At 42.8% G+C, this 11,818-nt stretch overlaps 1 protein-coding gene across 1 annotated transcript in view; it reads left to right on the top strand.

The window, feature by feature from the left end:
• The first annotated feature begins 836 nt into the window (after positions 1-836).
• The window catches only part of SMC3 (structural maintenance of chromosomes 3), a 56,184-nt gene continuing 45,202 nt past the window's right edge, over positions 837-11,818 (top strand). Inside the window, exons 1-2 of the mRNA XM_010859594.1 lie at positions 837-989; positions 1,176-1,301. Of these exons, the coding sequence (XP_010857896.1) occupies positions 837-989; positions 1,176-1,301 (279 nt within the window). The remainder of the gene's footprint in view (positions 990-1,175; positions 1,302-11,818) is intronic.

Genomic DNA, 11,818 nt, shown 5'->3' with positions numbered 1-11,818 from the left:
GATGCAGGGGGCAGGGGGCAAGAGAGAAAGAGGGAAGGGGGCCAAGAAGCAGGAGACCTCGGTTCCAGACATAGGTGTGCCTCTGGTTAGCAGTGTGAGACTTTGGAAACATCACTACCTTCTTAACACCTCAGATTTCTTTTCTTCAAAATGGATTATTCAGGTTAAGATGTCCGCCTCTGGCAGTCCCTGATTATAATAAACACAAAATTATAACAGCTATTGTTTATTACTGCCTACCATATACCAATCACTTTTTTAAATGATCAACATAACATCTTATTTGATTTTCACAACAAAGCTGTTCAGTTCAGTCGCTTGGTCGTGTCCAACTCTTTGCGACCCCAAGGACTGCAGCACGTCAGGCCTCCCTGTCCACAACCAACTCCCGGAGTTTACTCAAACTCACGTCTATTGAGTTGGTGATGCCATCCAACCATCTCATCCTCAGTCGTCCCCTTCTCCTCCCGCCTTCAATCTTTCCCAGCATCAGGGTCTTTTCAAATGAGTCAGTTCTGCGCATCAGGTGGCCAAAGTATTGGAGTTTCAGCTTTCAGTATCAGTCCTTCCAATGAATATTCAGGACTAATCTCCTTTAGAATGGACTGGTTGGATCTCCTTGCAGTCCAAGGACAAAGCTGTTAGTGGTAACAAGTAACAAAGCTTTATTATAACTCCATTATTATTCCCATTATTTTATTAAGGAAATGGAGGCTCAGAGAAGTCAAGTAACCTGTACCAATGGTAGCTTTAGTAAATAGGGTCTCTGACTCCAGGAAGGCAGAGAGATGCTGCCTCCTGGGAGCCATCCCGTCTACAGAGAAACTTTTCCCCACATGGCTGAGGTTGGTGTTGGCTGGCTCACTGGAGACAACAATGCTACAGGAAGGCATCCGCTGTCCTACCGGGTTTCACCGCCCAGTTTCTGTGGCAGCCCCGGCCCATCCCTTGAACATCCCCCTGCCCATCCACACCCCCACCTCAGCACGGTGACTTTCCCCCAAAGCTGTGTCACTCCCAACAGATGACACTCAGGAAAAAGCTCCGTGGCTGAATCACAGTGACCACTTCCTGTTTCATTCAGGGTCCCCTGTGCTCCAGAGCCCTCACTCTGCCATGCCCTGTTTAGTAATAAGAGCCGTGGTATGTATGATGCCCCCACTCCCCGCTACTAGGGAGACTTAGTCACCCTTCCTGTGCCCTTAGCCTACCAGGCCGAGGGGCGCAAGCTCTCAGCTTCAGCCCTTTTCCACACCCCTGCTACGGAGAGCCCAGTGGGACCCTGGTTGTCCTGGGGCTGGGTAAGGAGGCAAACCAGGACCCCATCCCTCCAGACGGGTGATGTAAGACTGACGGGGACAGGTGGGTGGATGTTCAAGCCTCAGCCATGAAGTAAGGAGTAGTCACTGACCCCGTGGGCACCTCGTGGGCACCCACTCAAGGCATACTGCTGTCTCTAAGCACAGGGTTCAGGACTCTGTGTGGAAAGACAAACACAGATGGGGTTGTGTGTCTTGGGGGAAACCCCAGTCCTCTCCCAGTTGCTCAGAACGGGCTTCCTGGAGGTTAACAAACTGCAAGGAAGGTTGAGTGTGAGAGCGGAAGAAGTCATCAGATATTTGAGAGGCTGTCTGGTGGGGGACACTTCCTCTGGGTAAAGGAATCCAGGAACATTGTTTAAGATCTTTTGAAGTCTTAAGCCTCTAAAGGTATTTCTTGCCCACCCTCCCCGCAAAGGTAATACAAAATTAAGCATCTAATTCCTAAAAACAAGTATAAAGAAGTCCAATAAAGTTCTGAGTTTTCTCATGAACCACTTTAGTGCTTTTTTTTCCCTTCTCTTTTTAAAAATAATTATCACATATCAGTGTCCCTTGAAATTGTTTTTATGCTTTCAGATGCCTCCACTTTGCTGTTGCAGCAGCCCTGATGGTCGGCCTGTTGGATCACCCTGCCCTGGGAATGGTGGATGGGCGTCACTGGGCCGCGTGTGTTGTCAAGTAGAGGGGAGAGCTTTCTCACCATGTGTGTCGTGTGACCACTGAGTGGGCTGCCCAGGAAAGGAGTGCCTGGTCCTTGGTGTCTTCCCACCCACACGAGGTCAGAAGTCCTCATGACGAGGACGTGTTGTGTGGGAGAGGGAGTCTGGAAAGGGTACTCTAAGGTCCCTCCCAGTCCAGTGATGCTAGGGTGGGAATTCCAAGCACCTTGGAAAGAAAGCATTCATGAGGCTTGCTCAAGGCTAGTGGTCAACCCTGCTGTGGGTTGGCCTCTGGGGTCCTATTGGGGACTTTGAGGAGAAGAATTTCTCTTCCCACAAGGAAGGCAAGCTTAGACTTGCCTTGGAAGCTTTGGGACCAACCCTGCAGGAGCGTCTGGAAAACCAACCCCTGCCTCAAATGGCGCTAGTGGCGGGTGTGCCAGGACCAAATGGGCGGGACTATGGGGCATCTGGGCCACCAGTCCAAGCTCTCCGTGTTTAATGCTTTTTAGGCAAATGCTGCCCCGAGTCCTTCTGATTCATAAGAGCTCCTTGAAAGTCACAGCTGCTTTATTGGGTCCTTGTATGCCTGGCACCAAGGCTTCACTGGTGGCTAGATGGTAAAGAATCTGCCTGCAATGGGGGAGACCCAGCTTTGAGCTCTGGGTCAGGAAAGTCCCCTGGAGAAGGGCAACCCACTCCAGTATTCTTGCCTGGAGAATCCCATGGACAGAGGAGTCTGGCAGGCTTCAGTTCATAGGGTGGCAAAGAGTTGGACACAACTGAACAACTTTCACTTTCACCACATGCCTGGTACCAGCTGCCAGTTAAATTAATTGAATGACTAGAGTCAGCAGAAATGGGATGGCATATTTCTTTTAGGCTGTACATAAATGCACATTCTACAGACAATAAATAAAATGCCTTCTGGTTGTTTAGTGACTTTGCAAAGGATACACAGAAAACGTGTCATGGCATTTGCCCCTGGAAGGGGAGTCCAAGGGATGAGGTCTGGGGGCAGGAGGGAGACTCGTGGTCACTTAATATTATTTATATCATGTGCAATTATTAGTAACTTAAACTAACAAAAAACCCTGGCTTAAAAATTTTCCAAAGTGCTTTCAGCAACCACAGCAGGTGGTTTAAGAGGTGGAAAGACGTACTAGATGTTGTAGATGTGCGACCCTCCCTGGAAGGGGCTCTTGACCTTTTACTCATCTTCATTGACTTTAAATTTATAATTTTCACAACACCGAAATGTTTCTTGTCCAGGATAGAGCTCATTAAACACACCGGGTTAAAAGTGGGTTTGTGGTGAGGGCAGCCCACAGAACAAGGGTACCTCAATCAACAGCCACCAAAATGACCAGGAGTTACTGGAAAAAGAGTACATTGTAGTAAAAAAAAATTGGGGGCCACATCCCATGGCATGTGGGACCGTAGTTCCCCAACCAGTAATGGAACCTACCCGCTACAGTGGAAGCACTGAGTCTTAACCACTGAACCGCCAGGTAAGTCCCTGTAGTCTCTGTTTAAAGTGAGTCATAATACTTCCTTGTTAAAATCAGTTATTCCAGACAAGTTGTGCCTTGAGAGTAAACTTGTGAACCCAGCTAAATTCTAAATTCTCAGAAGGCTTTCTTAAAGTCTACAGAGTTTATTTCACTGCACCAAGAAGTTTTCACTGACACCGTCCATGAAAAAGAGGGGATTTCCACCTCAAGGACCAATGCTGGCCGCAGAGCCCTTCCTTGACCTCCAGCTTACTCCAAGGTGAAAATCTGCATTTCCTTCTATCATCTGTGTAAATAAGCACTGGACACCTGACCTTGGAGAATTGCTCAAACTCTCTGGGACGTAGTTGTACAACATCCAATTAGAAATTAAAATTCCTACACTACATTCTGTGTTCTGAGTGTGATGCTATCAGCATGGATCTATATGTTTTCAAAATGCATAGAACTGTGTACTAGCAGAATCTACTGTACAATAATTTTAAAACAAACAAGAAAACTTAATCCTATGTTTTAAGTTAGACACTCCTTATATGGCATTCTTTTTACCTGTTTATTTCTGGCAAGGTCTAGTTGTTATTTGTCAAATGAATGAATAGTGGAAAGGGCAGAATATTGATGGCAGGCAGGCACTCAATCGTTGTTTGTTCCTGTCACTTTCCCTTTAGTTACTTCAGATAACAGGACACAGTGCAGGTCTCCAGAAAATACTAATGCCTTGATCGTTTCTCAGCCACTTCTCCTCCGAGAAGAGAGGACAGGCAGCTGCTGGCACAGACAGTGACCTGGGTGGTTCCCTGTGGCCATGGATACATTCTCTATCAACAGAGTGACTTCTTCCTGCCAAGCATGTGGCAGAATAGAATAGAATTCAAAATAGAATCAATTTAGGCACATCCCTTTCCTTGAGCTACTTACATGATGGAAACTGAGCATTTATCTCAATGCCCTGGGTTAACACATGCTGGGGAGTTGCCCAGTTAAGAACTTCACTTACTTTATATGGTTTCAACCTCACAACATCTTCCGACGAGTGACTATTATTATTAAGTGGGGAAGTGAGAGCTCAGACACAAAGATAATGTCCAAAGTTGTGCAGCTACTACAGGGTCCAGCCTGAGTTCCAACTGAGGCTTGTCTGATTCTTAATTCAGGCTCTTACCCACATGCTATACTGCCTCCAGCAGTTCCAGACAGCCTTTGGAATGAGAATATCCTATGTCCCTACAGAATCGAAACAAGCCTAAGGTAGGCATGGGGTGAGTTCTTTGCAGTGTGGGCCCCTCTTCCTTTGGATTTCAAAGGCTCACTTCAGTGCAGTTCTTTTAAAGTCAAAAGGTGGCATCCTTCCACGGACAGTTGGCCAAGTCTGAGTCCAGCCCTGGCACCTCAAGGGCTTGTTGTTAAGGCAACTCTGGATCACTCTGTGGTTCTGTAGTTATCCCCTCTTTTTCGTTTTTGTTTTTCCACCTTTTCTAGAGAATACTTGAGAGATGGCAGCTCTAAGTGGCCCACTTGTTACTGATTGAAGGAGATGCTGACTTGAAATAAAAACAGTTCATAGGACCTTCAAGGCTCCAAATAGAAAGAGCTATATTCTCTAAATACTTTGATTGCAGAAGCTGATTCACAGCTGTACCCACAGCCTTACAAGGTGCCAGGAACAAGGTGGTACTCAGCAAATGTTGAAGGAACTAATAATGAAAAGTGAAAGTGAAAGTTGCTAGTTCAGTTCAGTTGCTCAGTCGTGTCCGACTCTTCACGACCCCATGATTCGCTGCACGCCAGGCCTCCCTGTCCATCACTAACTCCCGGAGTTCACTCAGACTCACGTCCATAGAGTCAGTGATGCCATCCAGCCATCTCATCCTCTGTCGTCCCCTTCTCCTCCTGCCCCCAATCCCTCCCAGCATCAGAGTCTTTTCCAATGAGTCAACTCTTCGCATGAGGTGGCCAAAGTACTGGAGTTTCAGCTTTAGCATCATTCCCTCCAAAGAAATCCCAGGGCTGATCTCCTTCAGAATGGACTGGGTAGATCTCCTTGCAGTCCAAGGGACTCTCAAGAGTCTTCTCCAACACCACAGTTCAAAAGCATCAATTCTTCAGCGCTCAGCCTTCTTCACAGTCCAACTCTCACATCCATACATTCGTGTTCAACTCCTTGCAACCCCATGGACTATACAGTCCATGGAATTCTCCAGGTCAGAATACTGGAGTGGTAGCCTTTCCCTTCTCCATGGGATCTTCCAAACCCACTGATCAAACCCAGGTCTCCCACATTGCAGGCAGATTCTTTACCAGCTGAGGCACAAAGGAAGCCCAATTATGAAAAGAATCCCCTAAAGAAGTCAGCTAGAAAACTGGGATAGAGAGATGGGCTAAGATTTGTAGTGACGATTGGAATAAAAGTACAGGAGTGTATGTGCATGTACCCCAGAGCAACGGTTCAGCAACCCCTGTGATGAGGGGAGACACCGCCATGTCTGTCCACTTCTCCTCCACATCTTGTGAACTAAAGCTGTCAGTGTAGATGCTTCCAGCCCACCCACGCTTCTGACCTGAGGAATGAATCAACCTCTCTCTCTCTCTCTCAGTAAAATACCCATAGTATAAAACAACATACAACACCTTCCAATCTGTCCCTTTAGCCTTGAGTTGTCCCATTTTTACCTACTATCTAGAGTTTTGGGCTTCCCTGATAGCTCAGCTGGTAAAGAATCCACCTGCGATGCAGGAGACCCCAGTTCAATTCCTGGATCGGGCAGTTCCCCTGGAGAAGGAATAGGCTACCCACTCCAGCACTCTTGGGCTTCCCTGGTGGCCCAGATGGTAAAGAATGTGCCTGCAATGTGGGAGAGCTGGGTTCAATCCCTGGGTTGGGAAGATCCTTAGAGGAGGGCATGGAAACCCACTCCAGTATTCTTGCCTGGAAAATCCCCATGGACTGAGGAGCCTGGAGGGTTACAGCCGAAGGGGTCACAAAGAGTCGGACATGACTGAGCAACTAAGCACACACACACACATATCTTGGGTTTTAGCTATAAATACAAAGACACTGGGCTCCAAACCCTTCATTGAGTCTTACTGTGGTACAGTACAGTATTGGTACCAATAAGTGTTCACCAGGTAATTGATCTTGCTCTGCTTTATTTTTTGTTTTATCTTTGCTTTGCTATACTTCAATCTTGTAGTTTAAGAGCAATTTTGGATTTTTGACACACTCAACAATTATATGTGAAATGCCGGTCTGGATGAAGCGCAAGCTGGAATCAAGATTGCTGGGAGGTTATCTCAATAACCTCAGATATGCAGATGACACCACTTTATGGCAGAAAGCTAAAAAGAACTAAAGAGCCTCTTAATGAAAGTGAAAGAGGAGAGTGAAAAAGTTGACTTAAAACTCAACATCTCAAAAAACTAAGATCATGGCATCTGGTTGCATCACTTCATGGCAAATAGGTGGGGAACAATGGAAACAGTGACAGACTTTATTTTCTTGGGCTCCAAAATCACTGCAGACAGTGACTGCAGCCATGAAATTAAAAGATGCTTGCTCCTTGGAAGAAAAGCTATGACTAACCTGGACAGCATATTAAAAAGCAGAGACATTACTTTTCCAACAAAGGTCCACCTAGTCAAAGCTATGGTTTTTCCAGTAGTCATGTATGGATGTGAGAGTTGGACCATAAAGAAAGCTGAGCACTGAAGAATTGATGCTTTGGAACTGTGGTGCTGGAGAAGACTCTTGCGAGTTCCTTGGACTGCAAGGAGATCCAACTAGTCCATCCTAAAGGAAATCAGTCCTGAATATTCATTGGAAGGACTGATACTGAAAGCTGAAGTGCCAATACTTTGGCCACCTGATGCGAAGAACTGACTCCTTAGAAAAGACCCTGATGCTGGGCAAGATTGAAGGCAGAAGGGGACAACAGAGGATAAGATGGTTGGATGGCATCACCAACTTGATGAACATGAGTTTGAGTAACCTCCGGGAGTTGGTGATGGACAGGGAAGCCTGGCTGTGCTGCAGTCCATGGGGTCTCAAAGAGTTGGACACAACTGAGTTACAGAACTGAACTGAACAATTATAAGTACTTCTTGTCTGCCCTCTAGTGGGAATGGTGAAGAAGTGAAACTCAGAACAATGTACATCTTTCCTGCTAGAAAAAAGTGGTCCTTCTTTTCCCTAACTCACTGGACTTCACATTACTCAAATTGTAATCAATCCTACACACCACCAAATGTGTAAAAGAGATAAACAACAAGGATTTAGATAAGCACAGGGAACTATATTCAATATCTTGTATAACCTATAATGGAAAAGAATCTGAAAAAAATATATATATTTATAACTGACGGATCCCTGGGTCAGGAAGATCCTCTGGAGTAGGAGATGGCAATCTGCTCCATGTTCTTGTCTGGAAAATTTCATGGACAGAGGAGTCTGACAGGCTATAGTTCTGACTGAGCAACCAAGCACGTAACTGAATCACTTTGCTGTATGTCTGAAACTAACTCAATACTGTAAATCACCAATACTTCAGTAAAAAAATAATAATGGGATGAATGATTCTGACTCGGCCAAAGTCCTGCATCTTGATGACATCAGTAGTAATCAAAGCAAAGATGAGTTCATGGGTTGACACAATCCAATCAGAGTGGACCCCAGAATGTTTTCTGGAAATGCTAGGATAAAGATGCTCACTATTTTGCACTGAATTTCAGCATAGAAAGATGCTACTCCAGGAGCTGATGACATCATCTTTCAAGCCTAAGAAGGGAGCTGCCAAGAATGGAGACAACGTCAAGGCAACACAGCTGAGAAATGTAAAATCTAAATTTTGGAAACATGGTTTGGGCCCTGAGTCAAGTCATATCTGAAGCTGATGTCTTTGAATTGCTTGATTTACAAGAGCCAATAAATACTTCTCCATGCTTAAGCCAAAAAAGAAAAACTAAACTGTGATCTATCCAAAGTTAGTAGTTTATCCTCATGTTATATATGAATTTGATGCGTAGAATGGTGCTTCTCAAACCAAATGTGGTGAAGGGCCAGTTTTTATGTTTTCTTGATATGTCAAGAATCATTCCATTTGTAAAATTCAGTAAAAGTGAATTACTAATGAGGTGGATGAAACTGGAGCCTATTATACAGAGTGAAGTAAGCCAGAAAGAAAAACACCAATACAGTATACTAACGCATATATATGGAATTTAGAAAGATGGTAACAATAACCCTGTATACGAGACAGCAAAAGAGACACTGATGTATAGAACAGTCTTTTGGACTCTGTGGGAGAGGGAGAGGGTGGAATGATTTGGGAGAATGGCATTGAAACATGTATAATATCATATATGAAATGAGTCACCAGTCCAGGTTGCACGATACTGGATGCTTGGGGCTGGTGCACTGGGACGACCCAGAGGGATGGTACAGGGAGGGAGGAGGGAGGAGGGAGGAGGGTTCAGGATGGGGAACACATGTATATCTGTGGAGGATTCATGTTGATATATGGCAAAACCAATACAATATTGTAAAGTTAAAAAAAAAAAAAGAATTACTGAATAAATTACATTAAAAGCCAAAGACATACAAAATAACAACCTAATTGTTATTATTGGTTTCAGTAGACAATATTGCATTTCAATAAACATAATCAGAACAAACATAACATAGGGAAAAAGTAAAATAGTTGCAAAATCTGTATGTGTTGTTCATTGAATGTACATGTTATAAGTGATGAATAGAGAGAACTGCTTTTATACTAATAATTTTTTTGTCATTCTTCAGTCATAATTAAACAAAAATTGTAAGTAAAATATAATGTTATTTTACAAATGAATACTATTCATATCAATATTGTTTTTAGTGGACAAATATGCTTATAAGGGCTTGTTAAGTCTAGCTAAAGCAGGCAGAATGGAATATAATGCTACTCACAAGGTATAATGACTGTTGAAACTGTTTTTATGTTTTGTTTTAATAAAAGCTCTAGTGGAGAAAGCAGTATTACAGAGGTTTGTTAACAGGAATAGAAGAAGAAAATTTAAAGCCATTCCAGGAAGCTCAAGATTTTCATCTATCACTTTTATCCAGAAGAAAGCAAGTGATTCTGATGTTCAAAATCCACAATCCATTGGCATTTCCACCAATTTATTCTTTAAGTTTATAAAGTTGAAAAGTCACCTTTCAAGGAAAGCAATGGTTTCTAGATCTGTAAATTTCCCATGCATCGATCTTCTTTTGATGGATATAAAATGTAAACAGTTCTGTCAAATCTGTAAGGCATTTGGCCATAACACTTCCCAGATGTGCAACATCAAGATCATCACCTACTTTACTGATAATTGTTGTTAAATTAAGGAGCATGTTATACAGTCTATGGAAACCCTCTTTTTTCAAGATTCTTGCTTTCATTTTTGCTCTTCGATCCTATCTGCCATTTTAATCATATCGTGGTCTTTCCTTGCTTAGAAGTAGCAAGATCATCAGAAATGCTCAAAATATCACACAAATAAACAAATCTGTCATCCAAACCACATTTTTAAAAGGCAGAGACCTTATGAAAGTGTTTTTCACTTTCTAGGAACACTGCAAATTTGTTTCACATTTAGACATTGCTAATAGAGCATTCCACTTCAGTCACCGCTTCAGTCAGCGTGGAATCTCATGCCTCCTACCATATGCAACAGTAGGTGTTTCCATGTTATCACATAATAAATAAAAAAATCTCAAACCTAATACAGTGGTTTTTGCATAATTCACAATTTTTTACTGTATAACTTAACACCGTTTAGTTCAGCTAAAATTTTTTCAATGCAAAGCTATCTTGATGAAGGAAGCTGTATGTTGATTTATACACTCATGTAAGCTCTTTAATTTGGGTAATGACTTCAGAATGTTCTTCTGTCAACGCAGCTGCACTATCAGAACATATTCCTATACTAAATTTAAACCACATTCCTTAAGAGTGTAATCCTTCACAGTTTTATGTGGTTCAGATTTAGTTGTGTTTGTCATCAATGAAGCTGAAAAAAATTCTTCCTCGTATCTCTACTATGTTCAAATTGCATATGCATGCATGCTAAGTTGCTTCAGTTGTGTCTGACTCTTTGTGACCTACGGACTGTAGCCCACCAGGCTCCTCTATCTATGGGATTCTCCAGGCAAGATTACTGGAGTGGATTGCCATGCCTTCCTCCAGGAGATCTTCACCTAGGGATTAAACCCTAGTCTTCTGCATTGGCAGGCATATTCTTTACCACTAGCGCCACCTGGGAAGCCCCAAATTGCATATACATATTTCAAATTAATTGTCATGTTAGCAGCATGTGTGCATTCAACAATTTGAAAAGAAGAAAAAACAAAAATACCTTGCTACCTGTATTTTTTGTGTGTGAGTTAATCTGTCACTGTCTTGAGCTAGTTGCTGAATTTGTCCAGCTATGAATAATGTTATTTGATCTACCTACTTAGACACGATTCACCCATAATTTCCAAGATTCTTGAGAGTTTTGCACTATTTTTTAAATCTTAGCATCCCAAAGTGCTACTTTATTAGGCACAAGGGACAATGCTTATATGGAAAATTTTGAACCTCCATGTCTATCAATTTTTAAAAATTCAATAATCTTTCAGCGTGCTCTTTAAGTTTTGAACTTATTCTTCTATCTTCTTTGTAAATGCTACCTAAATTTGATGTTTATTTATTTATACAATTTTTACAGGCTGCACTTCACTTATATTATTACGAAACACTGGCTACATTCCCCATGTTGTACAGTATATCTTGTAGCCTATTTTACACCCTGTACCTTCTACTACCCCACCTTAATATTGCCCTTTCCTCATTTCCTCAACAGTAAACACTAGTTTGTTCTCTTTATCTGTGAGTCTCTTTTTTTGTTACATTCACTAGTTTGTTGTATTTTTTAGATCTCACACATAAGTTATATCGTGCATTCTCTTTGTCTGTCTGACGTTTCACTTAGCATGTTGTGTGTGTCGTGTGTGTGTTTAGTTGGTAAGTCCTGACTCTTCTGAGATCCTATGGACCGTAACCTGCCAGGCTCCTCTATCCATGGGATTTCCCAGGGAAGAACACTGGAGTGGTTTGCAGTTTCCTCCTCCCGGGGATCTTCCCAACCAAACCTACATCTTCTGTACGGGCAGGCAATAACGTCCTCTAAATCCATGCACATTGCTGCATGTGGCAAAGTTTCATTCTTTTCTATGGCTGAGTAGTATTCCATTGTGTATGAGTGTGTACACACACATACATATATGTATATATATATATGTATGTGTGTGTACACACTCATA

Source organism: Bison bison, unplaced genomic scaffold, assembly GCF_000754665.1.
Source record: "Bison bison bison isolate TAMUID 2011002044 unplaced genomic scaffold, Bison_UMD1.0 scf7180017864456, whole genome shotgun sequence".
NCBI classification, from domain to species: domain Eukaryota; kingdom Metazoa; phylum Chordata; class Mammalia; order Artiodactyla; family Bovidae; genus Bison; species Bison bison.
This window is presented reverse-complemented; position numbering and strand designations above follow the sequence as displayed.